This window comes from Lissotriton vulgaris, chromosome 3_1, assembly GCF_964263255.1.
Source record: "Lissotriton vulgaris chromosome 3_1, aLisVul1.2, whole genome shotgun sequence".
NCBI lineage: Eukaryota > Metazoa > Chordata > Amphibia > Caudata > Salamandridae > Lissotriton > Lissotriton vulgaris.
Genome location: NC_141689.1, coordinates 2,095,220,996 through 2,095,237,281, shown reverse-complemented (window position 1 = coordinate 2,095,237,281; position 16,286 = coordinate 2,095,220,996). Strand labels below are relative to the sequence as shown.

General features: G+C 39.0%; 1 protein-coding gene across 1 annotated transcript in view; it reads left to right on the top strand.

Moving 5' to 3' along the window:
- The window catches only part of LOC147728856 (pancreas/duodenum homeobox protein 1-like), a 34,385-nt gene extending 22,155 nt beyond the window's left edge, over positions 1–12,230 (top strand). Inside the window, exon 2 of the mRNA XM_086963353.1 lies at positions 11,906–12,230. Coding sequence (XP_086819479.1) covers positions 11,906–12,183 — 278 coding nt within the window. The 3' untranslated portion in view covers positions 12,184–12,230. The remainder of the gene's footprint in view (positions 1–11,905) is intronic.
- The last annotated feature ends 4,056 nt before the right edge of the window (positions 12,231–16,286 follow it).

Here is a 16,286-nt window from a genome sequence, read left to right as displayed (position 1 = left end):
TTGGTGCACAGTGACAAACAAAACACACAACAAACAGGTGATATACTCAGTGGTAATGGCATTTAGATTTTACGCACTGTCACAAGAGGAAAACAATTCACCCAATTTAGGTAGCACTTCTTCCTCCTCGGTGGGAGCAGAGTTAACACTGATATAGCATGCTAAAATGCAAGTTAAGAGAAGCTGTAGTATTCCCATAGTGGAGATCAGGGTGCTGTTGGGAAGACCTGTAAACAAATCATGTGGTGGTAGTTACCGTGCCGTGGTGAAGACTTCACAGGATGACCTACCAAATCGCTGCTGTCTCGGGAGTGGAGGAGCGAGAAAAATTGTGGACTTAAAAAACCACAGTGGTTGGTAAATTTTAGGTGATTCTAATTGTAGAGCACTGAAGAACTAGACTGAGTCATGGAGGTAAATAGTATGGGCGTCTTTTTGAGGGAATATGAGGTCGCCTAGTGCACTTATTGGGGCCTCCGATCTCTCTGGTAGAAACCAAAAGTAAAGAATGGAGGAGAAATGCCCTGAAAAATCCCCCAGGACCGACTCAGCTTGAAGTCTGATGCCTGGGATTTGGAGCATGTGGATCATGCATGCACAAACCTGAGCATGTGGCCCGGTTCCCTCTTCGCGCCTTGATAGATTGGGGAGGAGACGACCAAGCTGCTAGTGTCTCAAAGGAGGATGCCTTGGAAGTGAGAGAAAGGAGAGAGAGCAGGCAATACGTGCATGCATGTTAGGGCAGTCACGGAAAATCTCCCTGAGCGTCATATTAAAATTGAAGGCAATTATACTGTGGTATATTAAAATATAGACACAATAAGAATTCAGAGCCATCACATTATCGCCATTGAAGGCAATTATACTGTGGTATATTAAAAAATAGACAGTGTGTGATTCCAGAGACAGCACATTGTCGCCTAAGAGGGCAATGGTCCCTGGTGCAAGGGGATGTATACTTAATGTGGTGCATTGAAAAGTTTGGAATATTGATAGACACAGTGCGGTTACCTCACTTTCAGAGCCTATGAATATGCATGTCAAATTGTTGCCTCTAGGGGCAATAAACACTGGTGCAAGGGGATGTATACAATGAAAGATATCCCTAATTACAGGTATGGAGAGAGCCTTGGTCATGGGTGTAAATAATGCACCTGGAGCTACGAATAGAGATGACTGCACATCTGCTATGGAAATTGAAGAAGGCAGATGCCTTATAGTAGACAGACAATAACTGTAGATAGCAATCTGTCTGCTGCTGTAGATCCAAAGGGTAAATGCCCCATCGTCTACATGGCTGGACATAACTAAACAAGGATTTACCCTTTGGATCTACAGCAGCAGACACTGACTTACAAAAAAACCTACTAGCTGCTTGAATCTATACCCCACATTAATACTCGCCTGTACTATTACTATCTGCCTAAAAACTAGGTGCATTACTCTTGAACACATAGAAATCGTTCCTTTCATTTTACATATAAATCAAAAGTATAGGTTCTAACTTCAAGCCTGGGGGCATTTCTCTAAAGAACTCAAGTAAGTATACCCACACAATCTGTACCCCAGAACTTAAAAAAAAAACCAGAACAATGTCTCATAATTGTATCGGCTTTAATACAGAACTCCTGAGCGCTCGCTGGGACAGTCATCTTTTGACATTTCAGGACTTTTAATTATTTCAAGTCTCCTTCATCAGGAAAATGTTTACTTTACTATCCAAAGCACCAAATTGAGTATAATCTAGAAAAAGAAAAAAATAACTATAAACCAGCAAAAAAAATACACACATTGGTAGAAGCTCTGTGATGCATGCCATTTACCCCTGCAATCAAGAAACTGCACTTGATGAATTCCAGAATTTTACCAAAAATCAAAACCACTTCCCAGCCTTACCATCATATAAATATAACAAGATTTACATAAACAACTCCATATACAAATTCATCACAATCCCTATTGCACATCAGTAAAAACTGCATTGTAGACATAAATGACATGCATCATCATTGTTAATACACTCAATTCAATTAAATATTTATTAAAGATTTGGAACTCAAATGAGGTCCTCAAAAAAAAATCACACCTTCATCTTAATACATAAAAAATTGTAAAATATCATGGGGCACATTAATGGCAACAACTACATGTATAAATCGCTAATATTGTTCATGCACAGCCTTCGGATTCAATGTTGAATAAAGGCAATCCAAACTTGATGTGCTCCTGGGGCATAGCTCATTGATCGAGAGTGTGGTGAACAAAATCGATAGTCCAACTCACATTAAGTTGAATCCCCCGTGCACGATTTTGGCCTCTATCTTACTAGAGGATTTGAAATTTGCATGATTTTAAAAAAAAACTGTCATCAATATTTCTGATCCAATCAATTGTATTGGATTATTAGATGAACTTCCATTCAGTCCATTAATGTTTAATATTTATAATGCCATTGTCCTTTTCATATCTCCGAAATACAATGCATTCGGGCAGGGGCCCTTCGTCAGGGATCACTCTAAAGTTAAATGAACATGTCATAAAGTATAGGAGAAACTATAATGTCATTCATAAAATATAAAAATCTGAAATGTAGTTAAAAGTCTGATGAATGTTATGTGATCAAAGGAACAGTAGGTGAATCATTGTGATCGTTGACTAGCGTGTAATACAGGTGGTATTGAGTGGTTGATATTCAAAACTCACGTGTTAATGGTGAAACTACATGTACAAATTTTACTACCTATAGCAGCTTCGACAAATAAAGATTGGGATCATCAGCAATAGGAATAAAGTAACAAAGCATATCCCTAATTGTGCAAAGAGCATTTAAGTAGCAGTCAGTTCATGTTCAAAATACGATTAAAAGCCCAACTTCAGCAAAAAGTTGAGTTCAAAATTAGCGGTCAGTTCCTGTGTAAAATACAATTAAAAATCCCAGAAACAGAAAGTTGAGTTTGAGAATGGCAGCAATAGAATAGGGGTACCAAAGCATATCCTAACATATATAACAGAGGCAGTTGAGTTACTGCAGATTCTGTACATAATATAATCCAAAATCCAGCATCAATAGAGAATTAGGTTTTAGAATTGGCAACAAAAAAGTGAACAAAAAGCAAAACTAACCAGTTATACAAAGAACAATTAAGTAATAGCCAAAGCGTGTGCAAAATACAGACATAAGAGGGAGAGAATATTTATACTCCATAATAGGACGGTAGGCACAGGAGTAACAACCCATTTAGAGGAATGTATAAAAGGTTAAAATATATACATAAACTCCTTAAAAAGTTGACCAATTTTGCAGAGACAGCTTTGTTTTTCGGATTAAAGAGAAAGTCACGGGCTGCAGCTACATCTTTAACACCATTTTGTAAGAACATCGGCCGAAGCCAGCGGCGATGACTCGAAACCAATGCTGGACAGACAAACAGGACATGATCCAGGTTCTCAATGCTGAATTCACAAAAATTACATATTTTTAAATTTTTCATATTCTATGACCAGCTTACTGTTAAATCGTTTAAAGGTAAACGATTCATGCGACAGATGGTGAGTCAACGTCGAATTCCCTGTTCTAGGTTCCAAGATAAATATTTCTGGGAGATTCTCGAGGAGCTCGTCTTCGTTATTATCTTTAATCTCTCTTTTATATTACAGAATTTGATATCTCTATTGTAGCTGAGTTTACCACTTAGAGTTTTTAAAAGGGATTCAAATTCTAATGGCAGGAGGGTAATCACTGATTCTTCTTGTACACAAAAGAGATTTAATGCCAGAGAGAAGTCACGAAATAAGGAATATTTCCCCCCAATACCACCAAAGATTTCTTGACGCATTCTTCCTGCATCAATGATTTTTAACATAATAGTGTACATGCCCATACGCCTGCTTCCCAAATTGATTGAAAATGGTCATGGGCTCGACCCACTGTTTAAATTATTTCCACAGTCATAAATGCTCTCATGGTGTTAAAAAAGTTTATTTTGCTAATGTGAAAGGTCAATAATGGGCCCAACGTATGTACAGGCTGGCTTCATGCACTGTGCTAACACAGACATCTCAAAGTTAACCATCTCACAATGGCTCCCCTACACACAGGACAAGATACAATGTAGAAAATAAATAACAAGAATTTTCAATGGAATAGGTCTCGCATTTGCGAGAGTTTAAGCTATTGGTATTGTAAATGACAATGCCTTTCATTCATGTTTTAAAAACCAACACATAAATAAAAGGCATTGCCATTTACAATGCCAATAGCTCAAACTCTCACAACTGTGAGACCTATTGCATTGCAAATGCTTGTTTTCTGTGTCCGTTGGAGTCCCAGCAAGGCAGGTGTAGCTCAAAAGCAGCCAAATATACGAGAACTATACAGAAAAGGGAGTGGTGATGAACAGAGTGTCTGAATTAAGCAGACCACTCTTACCCAGTCCAAAGATCAGGGCTTGATCCATCACCGTTATTTATCTCACTGCACCATCCCAGCTCAGAACCTGGCTATATGCAAATCAGTCTGTCCCTGGCCCAATGCATCATGGGAACAGGGCAGACTAAACTACCAAGCCAATTCTTCACCAGAAAGGAGACAAGCTACCGGGGACCGGTTTCTGGCATTTTAGCCGTCTTCGGCCCGGCTTGCTTGAATCCTGATGGTGCAGTGAGAAAGGGACTCATGTCTGAGTATACCCTGCCACACCTATAGTGGCCAAAAAACGATACAGAAAAGGGGGTGGTGATGAACAGAGTGTCTGAATTAAGCAGACCACTCATACCCAGTCCAAAGATCAGGGCTTGATCCATCACCGTTATTTATCTCACTGCACCATCCCAGCTCAGAACCTGGCTATATGCAAATCAGTCTGTCCCTGGCCCAGTGCATCATGGGAACAGGGCAGACTAAACTACCAAGCCAATTCTTCACCAGAAGGGAGACAAGCTACCGGGGACCGGTTTCTGGCATTTCAGCCGTCGTCGGCCCGGCTTGCTTGAATCCTGATGGTGCAGTGAGAAAGGGACTCATGTCTGAGTATACCCTGCCACACCTATAGTGGCCAAAAAACGATACAGAAAAGGGGGTGGTGATGAACAGAGTGTCTGAATTAAGCAGTCACAAATGCTCTCATGGTGTTAAAAAAGTTTATTTTGCTAATGCGGAAGGTCAATAATGGGCCCAACGTATGTACAGGTTTGCTTCATGCACTGTGCTAACACAGACATCTCAAAGTTAACCATCTCACAATGGCTCCCCTACACACAGGACAAGATACAATGTAGAAAATAAATAACAAGATTTTTCAATGGAATAGGTCTCGCATTTGCGAGAGTTTAAGCTATTGGCATTGTAAATGACAATGCCTTTCATTTATGTTTTAAAAACCAACACATAAATAAAAGGCATTGCCATTTACAATGCCAATAGCTCAAACTCTCACAACTGCGAGACCTATTGCATTGCAAATGCTTGTTTTCTGTGTCAGTTGGAGTCCCAGCAAGGCCGGTGTAGCTCAAAAGCAGCCAAATATATGAGAAGTCACATTTTGATTGTGGAGAACTGTTGATGTTCCATAATTTCAGTGTCAAGCTCCCATTTCTGAGGTAGTGCGAGAGCTGATAACATCTGTGTTGATTTGCAGCCTTAAGGCCACTGCTCGGTTAGATGGTTATATACCTTAGCCCTTTGCATGCTTTAACAGTCAGCCCACAAAGGTGTCTGGTAGCAGATTTATGAGCCATGCAAAAAGAACACAACATAAATTCTTGCCGAACACTGTATGTCGTGCTTGCATAACAGTTAATTGGCCCCTGAACCTTAACGACTCCAGATCTAGTCCGGCCCACTACCCCCACGCTTCTCTCCCTCCCGCACACACTGACACATTTTAGATAGATGGATGTAAAAAGGTACGTAATTTATCGATTTTGTACTCATCGATATTGGTGGCCATACAGTACACATATCCTGGAAAATAGCTAAGTAAATGTACGTAGTTTATGTACACATGCAGACATAAGTACACATGCATAAAATACGCTTTTGGAAAGCGGTGTGTTGAAGTACACAGCATGCTGGCTGCGAACATACCGATACATAAATAAATGTTGCCACAAACACTTACATACGGTACGTTCTGGAAGTGAATGTAAGGAACTGAGTGACTCTGTATTGTTATAGAGAGGTCTATTGATAAACATGTACAATTTGAAAACACATTCCAAAAGATGTATTTAGATGTATGCGATCAATCTACTATGCGCACATTTATATTCACATATTGACACACACATACACTTATACATACAGAAACAGATATCAAAAGAATACATTTTTTCAGTAGAGCTTCAGACCGCACTCTTGCCGGTTTTAAGTGCTGTAAACAGCGAATGTTACGGTCGCCTGAATTTAATGTTCTCTAAGTGTCTTTAATTTAGTGACGTATACTTTCGCTAGAACAATACCCACACAGGCATACAAAAACATTGATGCATTCTGAAAGTGACGGCTACTTAGAAACAAACGTGTGATCTGTGGCAGACGCATGTACGTGCTTTTCCCACGTAGCAAGCGTATGTTAGCAGCCGCGGCATGTACAGTTAGATGCTTATTCATACGGGCAGGCACACACTGTTTCATCTACAGACCTTTCCACAGACCCACCAATAAGAGAAGGACATTGCTTCTGACATCAAGCTGGGCTTTTGTGCGCGTGCAAATGTGTACCAGGGATCGACGCAAATATTTCTACCTTGTGTGCGTGTATAAACGTGTACCAGGGATCGACGCTCATATTTCCAGCTTGTGTGCATGTGCAAACATGCACGGGGGATCGACGCTCATATTTCTTGCTTGTGTGCATGTATAAATTGGTACCAGGGATCGATGCTCATATTTCTAACTGGTGTTCATGTGCAAACATGTACCAGGGATCGGCGCTCATATTACTAGCTTGTGTGCGTGTGCAAACGTGTACCAGGGATCGGCGCTCATATTTATAGCTTGTGTGCATGTATAAACATGTACGAGGGATCGACGCTCATATTTCTATGACTCCAACTCTAGTCCGAAGATAAGGCCTGCCACCCATTGAATAACAGCGATGTTCGACTTCTGGTGTGATCAGTAACACCCGATAATGTCAGCAGATAATCAGACTAAATACTACTTTGATTAACGTGTTGTTCCCGAAAACATTTGTTTCTTTGCACTGTCTGCAGGGTTAGGCAAGCACAATAGTTATGGCTACCTTAGATTGTGTTGGTCAGTTATCAAAACCAGCCCCGGGACTCAATGCCAGCTGAGCGGGCTCTGGAAGGGAGGCTGCAGATGAGGCTTTTTTGTGCTGGAGAGGAGTTGGAAGTGCTCGGAACAGCTTGTCTGCTTCACGACTGTACTGAAGACTTTTCTTATCTGCTTGTTAAAATAAACAAGTAGGTAAGAAAAGTCTTTACGGCAGCCGCAAAGCAGACCATGGTGTCCGGAGGGACTGTCTGAAAAACGGACAGGGTGGCACCCAAAAACACTCCTTTCCATTGGGAAGCCAGCTTTTACCATAAATGCTGACGCTACCCAATGGAAAGGAGGGGCGTGACTTAGAGTCCCCTTTAGAATTTTTTTTACAATATCTCTCGCAGAGGCTAAGCAGCTTCGCTGCCACGCCCACGCGAGACCTAAAAAATGGTACCCTGAATCAGCCTATTTACTCACCGCAATGTATCTACCAGTATCAGTTAGGTGACTGTAGAAGATTATACACATGACCACATTTATATAAGAGTTATTATAAATTTGGCACTCTCCCCAGGCATTACCTGGTACAGTTGTGGGCTGTGGTGAGCTGTGATAGACTGGAGAGTGCCCAGGCCTGCTTTATGCATGCAGATTCCGTTTCACATCACTCACTGTAGCAGATTTTCCAGCAAATTGCTATTAGGGATTTCATACATTTTTGTGTTCAGTTTTGCCAATATATTAGTGATTTTACTTAGCATTTAGCCACAAGGTCTTAATGTTTTGGCGTATAATACATTCCTTTAGTATGACAAACAATCCAGTAACCCCTTCCATGCTGGTGACGAACCCCAGCCGTCACGCTCTGCGGCGCTCGTGTGCTGATGACGGCTGGGGTTCGTCACGGCCCGCCCTGTTCTTTTGTTTACCGCACAGCGGCGGAAACGGCCCAGCATGGAAGGGGTTAACATATGATTGCTGACTTGGGGGTTGGAGAGGAGAACTCATCATCAACCTGTTCAGTCTCTGGCAGGACTATCCGTCATTCCAAAATTGGGTCAGTCTTAAAGTAAGACATGAAGGTGGGATCATGGGGGCACTGGAGAGTTTTCTGCACTCCACACAGCAGTCGGATATACCTTCATTGCCCTGGGGTTAAGAATAATCTACCATTTGTGACTAAAATGTTTAGCACACATGATAATGGCCCAGGCAGAAAACAGTTTTGAAGGACTTCAGTGTAACCAGCTTTCGTAGTCGCACACAGCAAAAAACATTAATAGTGATAGACAAGTAACATGCACTGACACCTCCAGAGAGTAACAAGTATTAAAGGTACACATTAATGGCCCATACTGTAGTGATAAATAATAACCTTACAAAGTGAACATCACTGGCCAGCTCTTACTACTGGTGCTATTTTATGTTGCAGCTGCAGAATGTGAGCCTTTGGACCATGGGGAGTCAGAGTGCTGTGAGGTGCTATAAGCATGTGCTGGCTGCTAAGTGAGCCTTGTTGAAACTAGTGGGGTGACATGGACCAATAGCAGTTGCGTAAATGAGCTGGTTCGGGCACCGTAGATCATCAGCTAAGACAGTGAGGTGAGCAGCTGGTAGTTGGAATCTTGCTAGCACAACTAGGGATTGAAAATGCTGCAAGAGCTATTATTTTAAAAATGCAATGCCGCAGAATGATATTATTTTTCGAAATGCATGACGTTTTCCATGGCAACTGCGGGGTATCAACATTTGATCATCCCAAGTTCGGTAAGGAAAAATACATACTTTTTGTTCCCATTAATTATGTTGTGCACTTTTAAGGTCAAATCTAAAATGGGGATCCATGCCATTAAGGCAAAATCTAAAAAATATAGTGGCATTATTGTTTTGTTAAAATGGAGCTGAACTGAAATATATATCTTGCAGGGCATTCCTGAAAATTGACACATTTCATACAAATCAGGCATACTTTTATTGTAAACATGACATACTCTAACTCTTTGGAGTGTATATTGTGAGGCTTAAGACCAAGTGAAACTAATATTATAGCTGGTAATGATAACTAGCAGTATGATAGATCACCATAATGTTGTAGCAGCAACTTGACATTTATCGCACTCACAAAAATTAAAAAATGTAGCAAAGAGAACAACAATATTGTGTAAGAGAAATATTGTGTCAAAAATATTTACAGAAATATTGTGTCACAAATATCGATTTCCTATTCTTATAATGGTAGTTACAAAAATATCTAAAAAATATAATATCACACTAATACTGTTAAAAAATGCAACACTTTTGTTTCTAAATATATATAATTTAAAGTATTCAATCTTAAATATTTTAATACATACCATGAATATAATGTTAATTAAATAAGTCTTAACATATTTAATTGTATATATGAATGTATACTTATATTAACACCATACATATATGAATATTTGTGTATGTTTATATACATATATATTCACACAAAACAAAAAACAAAAGTTACACGTCAGTTATAGTTAGGAAACCATTATTTAGGTTTGTTATAGAAACACAAATTACGCTCCACAAACATTGGAAATTCTACAGTTATAGTTATTTCTTAATTTTATCATTCATGCACTACTTACGCACTCATTTCAATCTTATGTGTGCCAGACACACCATAAACTATACAAGCATACCAAATCAATTACTTGTAGTTATCTTTTTAAATGATCAGTTATGCGCTGCTTTCATATTACAATAATTCATACTTATAACTCACATTTATACTTACGCGCCACCTTTGGATGAATATCACTTGTGCAGTTCAGTACACAGTCATCATGTCACTCACCATACTACATTGCCTATAACTCACCACTTCGCCGTGTACTACCTATACCCTGGGATATTACCTAAGTTGTAGCATGTGAAATTCTTGGAGTAAATAAAACCCTTATGACATCAGAAATTATATTATTAGCCAGAATACAGTGCATTGGACAGTGGTGAGTTATAGGTAATGTAGTATGGCAAGTGAGGTGACAAGACTGTGTACGGGAGTGCGCAAGTTATATTAAAGGTGGTTTGTAACTATAAATGTGAGTTATAAGTATGAGTTATGGCAATATGAAAGCAGTGCATACATTATCATTTCAAAAGATAACTAGAAGTAGTGAATTTGTCATGATTGTGTAGTTTAAGGTGTGTTTGGCACTAATAAGATAGAAATAATATCTTAAGTGGTGCATTAGTGATAAAATTAAGGGATAATTATTACTGTAGAATTTTAAATGTTTGTGGAGTGTAATTTGGGTTTGTATACCAAAGCTAAATAACAAATTCCTAACTATTACTGACGGGTAACCTTTGTTTTTTTGTGAATTGCAGTGGTTTTTACAATGGTAGTAACAATTTTGTCATATTCATCCACTTTAGTGGAGTGTGGTACATTATAGTGGTGGATAGTGTTGTAAAGTGAATTCTGGGACAGTATATTGAGGTATTTTAAAGTGGAGTAAAGTGGAATGAGGTGTAGTGAAGTAGTGTATAGTTGAATGCCATACAGCAGAGTGGCATAGAGTTCAGTTGCATACAGAGGAGTGTCGTACAGTACACTCAGATACAGTAGAATGAGATTTATTGCAGTAGCAGAGAGTTAAGTGGTATACAATGCACTGATATGAAGTGAGATAGCATAAAGTCGAGTGTGGTAAAGTGGATTGATTCCCTATCAATATTTGGCGTAGAGTGTAGTGGTGTACATTGGAGTGTTGTAGAGTTTAGGGGCCGATATTTGAATATTGTGTACTGAAATAGCATTCAGTGGAGTGGCATACAGTGGTATGTGGTACAGTGGAGTGGAGTAAAGTGAAATTAGGTACATTGGAGCGAGGTATACTGGAGAGCTATGGAGGGAAATGGTGTTTAGTTGAGTGGTGTACGGTCTGGCATACGTAAAGTGAAGTGTGGTACAGTGTAGTGTTGTAAATTTAAATTGCGTAAAATGGAGAGGCATATATTGGAGTGCTGTATAGGGCAGTGGTGCAATACGGTATACTGTAGACTATAGTGGGGTAGAGTGTACTATGGTATAGTGTAATAGCATAAAGTAGAGTAGCATAAACTATAGTGAGATAGAGTGAAGTACTGTATGTGTTGCAGTACTTCAACTGCCATATATATTTATTCCTATTACAAAGTGTGACTAATCAAGTTGTGTATCCATCAAGTTTAACCCACTTCCTATAGTTCATAAAGTTCTCTTTAGTTATAGTTAAATTAATTCTCTGATGACCCTTTCATAAGAGATCTCCCGTAAGTCATGAGGGTTCTTGTGGCCACTGACATTCATGAAACTTGACTTTTTAGTTTTTGTGCTTGTCTCTGTATAAACACAAAAGGATGTAACTTGCTTATAATATTCAAATTCTAACTGTAGCTGATATTTATGGCTGGCAACATAGCATCTTCATTTATTAGTAATAACGCCCTTTACTCCCTAAAGGAGCTTAAATTGGGTGAATAGTTTTCAAAATAAGTACTTTCACAAAGCTCTCCATGGTACTGAAAAGCTTTTAGAAAGTACGTGAGTAATTCATGTTAGCACCCCCAAACATAAAAAAGTCATTAGAATACCACTGTAAGTATATTCACATTTCATGTAATAAAACAACCATATTTTGTTTTATGTCCTCACAGGTGAGTTTTATGCTGTACATCCTGAGGACGGAAAGCGGGCCCGCACTGCCTACAGTCGGGCTCAACTTCTGGAGCTTGAGAAGGAGTTTCATTTTAATCGCTACATTGCCCGCCCACGACGGGTAGAACTGGCTGCTATACTCAACCTCACCGAGAGGCATGTAAAGATATGGTTCCAGAACAGGAGGATGAAGTGGAAGAGAGATAAAGTTCAACAAGAGGCAAGGCTGGCCTCAGCACCAATTAAATCAAGGACAACCAAAGGACTAACACAATAAAACGTACAAAAATTGATCTGTCTATAATAAACATTTATTTATTTAAATTTGAATTTGAATTTGAAGAGAAGGAGATTTATAACATTTTTGTCTATTTTTACAAGATTATTGGAAGAAACAGAAGACAATTGTTTAAATGATGCACATTCTTAGGATGTCGTCCAATGTGTCTTTTATAAACATTGAGATGCTTAAGTTGTGAACTAAATGAAATGCACCGCCTACAATAATTGAAGAAAGCAAATATTTTGTATTAATTGTCTCCCTGGTCCAAGGGCATTTACGTTTTTTTATCTGGATTGTTCACGTTTGTGTTTTCCTGATTACATACTTCTAACTTTGCTGGATACATATTTAATCATGACAAAAATAACTCAGCAATACAAAATACACACAGGTAAGTTTTGGATTCTTTTTTTTCTATGGACAAAAACACATTTGTGCACTTTGGATCAATAAAGTTAAAAGAATTATGAAGCAAATCAAGACATTAGTGGTCAAAGATATGCTGAACGCTGAGAAGAAAATATGAGCTTTGTAACTGGACCAAACATTTTAGGCATTTGTGCGACCAGCACTCAGGAGAAAATCTGTTCCATGTACAGAAAATCCCAAGCTACAGAGAAAGAATGTAACGCCTTGCAAGTTTGAGGGTGCCCATAATATTTTGTATTGCAAACCCACAAGAATTCTCACCAGCTTGACTACTGTCCAAATATTTATGACGGAAAACAACCTGCAGTAATGAACATTGAAAGTTTGCCAATACAATATTTACCTTGTTTGAAATTTCATAATAAAAAACTAAAAATTTTCATCAAAATGTTGACATTTAGCACTGATAATAAAAAATAATATTTTTTAAATTTATTTTGCTGAGAAACAGTCCAACATAATTTTAAAGTTATAGAAAAACTATTCAACTTTTTTTTACATCTTAATTTATAAACGTCAAGCTACACTCCCCTTAGTTTCTGGGAAATCGAACTAGCCTTACTTTATTTCCAAAGTTTTTTATAACTGTTAGAAAAAATAGAATATCGATCTTTCACAACACAAAAAAAGTGATGTTACTTCGTATTTTTCATATATTACACAATTCAGTTCTATTTCTTATATTGCAGTTCACAAAAAAAAATTTAAACAAATAAAAAGGGTCAAAAGTCAAGCGAAACTACTAAATTCTAATGTTTTTGGAAAACACTCTACACTTTTGCGCATTTAGGGGCAGATGTATCAACATCCATGTTTGGGATTCTCAAAAGCGATTTTTTGAGAATCGCTATTTGAGAATTGCAAATTGGGACGTATGTAGAAAATCGCAATTTTTTAGCGATTTCTTAATATTCCTTAATTGCGATTAGCAAATTGCGAATCGCAATTAAGGAATATTTTCCCATTCATTTGTATGGGCCAGGAGGCCCATAGGAAGGAATGGGAAGTTATTCTCAATTTGCGATTTGCAATTTGCTAATCGCAAATTGAGATTAATTTCAAGGGTGCAAGGGTGTCTTAAGGACACCCTGCTGCACCCCTGAAATGTACAAGTGTGAGCATATGGCGCACATACATGCCCTAAGGTCATGTATGAGCGCCACATGGCAACTTTACAAATGCCAAAAAGTGCATTTGTAAAAGAAATCGCAAATTACCACCAACTACAAGTTGGTGGTAATTTGCGATTTCTTAGTGTGAAATCGCAAAACTTGATTGCTTCTTACATAGCATTTAAGGAATCGCTTTTTGCGGTTCCTTAAATCCTTGCGCAAAATTAAGGAATCGCAAATTTTGCTATTCCTTAATTTTGCGATGCGATTTTCTTCATACATTGCATTTGCCGATTTTTTTGTCGCAAACGCTGCTTTTTTGTGAATCGCAGCGTTTGCGACAAAAAAACGGATGATACATCTGCCCCTTAATGTAATAATTTCGTAAACTAACCCATTGTTTTTATATGTAATACAAATAATATTGCATTCAAATTGAGTTAATTTTCCTCTTTTCTACCTTTATTTTGATTTTCTTAAAAAAGCAATGCAATGTTTATAGTCCATTTTATAAAAATCATTTAGCAAGTAACAAAAAACAATGTCTACAAAGGGAACAGGTTGAGCAGTTTATTCATGGCATCAGCAACAGTCGGCAATAGATTAACAATTTTTTTTTAACGGTTGTTCATACTGGGTCTGCCACTTAATCTGAATGCTCTCATTACAATTTCAGTGAGAATCATGATCCTGGTGCAAACAAGAGTTTGCATCTCAATCAGCATTCCGAGATTTGACGTAATCACTACACCTGCGTTTTTTCCTCCCATTATTCTCGGCAGATAAAATCTGCTCATCTGTTCTTAGTTTTCACAACTCCTAATACCATTGTGGTATCCTCATTCTGAGGTAAGTAACTAAGAATGATCATATAATACCAGCTGCACCTGATAAATAACACAGTCTCCAGAATCATTATGAACCAGGTGGGTTATTACCACTCAAAATAAATCCGACCTAGATATTCTGAATAAGGATGCACTAAATAAATCTGTTCCCTGTGGCACAAAATCTCTCAAGATGACACTGCATAGATCAGTTTCAAGCCAAGCAAGTCACATCACACAACCACATACATAGCCTAGATTAGAGCAGCCTAAAAAGCATAGGAATTATCAGTCTTTGGCTATGATGGAAAAGGTGGAATGCCAATTATGGCATTCTAGATTACTGACAGCTCTGCAAGGCCATACTAATGGCATACTGGGCCTTGTCACATAACGCAAACAGTGGACATGCTAATTCAAGGCAGGCCTCCGCCATGGTTCTGGGCCGACTGGTGTCTTAAATAGTGGAAGAGGTGGAGCAGGAGTAATTATTACCTTTGATAGTGGTAAACGATCATTCGTAACTGGAATTTTAAGTGAATGTGCATCTTTTGGCTGGAAATGTAGCAGAATTTGTTGACCCCTATAATCGTGTTAGAAGATGCTGAAGGAAGACTTTTAATGGCTCCCACTCAGCGCCCAGAAAACGTCATGCATGACCTCATCACAAGCTAGCTGGACTCACCCCCTATGCCGGGCGCAACAAAAAACTCACCAAAAGGCTGCAGACCATTCAGAACTTGGCAGCCAAAATAAGTCTCAAGCTCCCACACCACACTCACATTACACCTGAAGGAGCTCCACTAGCTCCCCACACACACTCAAGAACAATTCAAACGCCTCACCCACACTATCAAGGCACTACATAACAATGGCCCAGCATACCTTACCAAATGGATATGCTTTAACATATCTTCCAGACACCTCCACTTATCTGGTCTCCTACTTGCCCACATCCAACACATATGGAAAAAAAGAACCATCCATGAGGTCTTCTTACATCACTTCTAAAGTATTCAACGGCCTGCCACTACTTATATGAGCCACAGTAGCGGTCGGTGGTGAGAGTGCTGCCGGGCGGTGATGAGGGGCAGTGTGGGCAGTAGTAAACTCTGGAACATGGCCAAATGCAGGCAAGTAAACATATAAATAAATAAAACGAATTTTGTTGCGCGCACTGCATCGAATTTGGCCATGCAGTGCGCGCAAACGAAATTAGTTTTATTTATATGTTTACTTACCTGTATTTGACCGCATTCCGTAGTTTACTACCCCCCACTCTGGCCCTCCCCCGCCCCACGTCACCGCCCGGCAGCACTCTCACCCCCGACCGCTACTGGTGAGCCTCCTCCTCACTTTTTGAATCCAGCAAGAAGCTGAAGATGTGGCTTTTCGAGTAGTCCCACTAGGCGCTAAGTTTGGTTGGACTCACACCTGCTCAGCACACGGATACCCTCCCAGGTGATAGTGCGCTCTACAAGTCTGCATAACATGACATGTAAACAACAGAACATATCACAGTAACATAGTAGAAGTGACCACAACAACACAATAAACACATACTTGGGCAACACACAACAAAACAGTCAAAGTGAAACAGATCACAGCAAACAGTACAACAGATAATGCAACAATACTGCACAAAAACATAAAACAACAGAACATATTACCATCACATCAAAATGCAGCACCATAAATATGCACACACTTTCTTGTCACAATATTACTA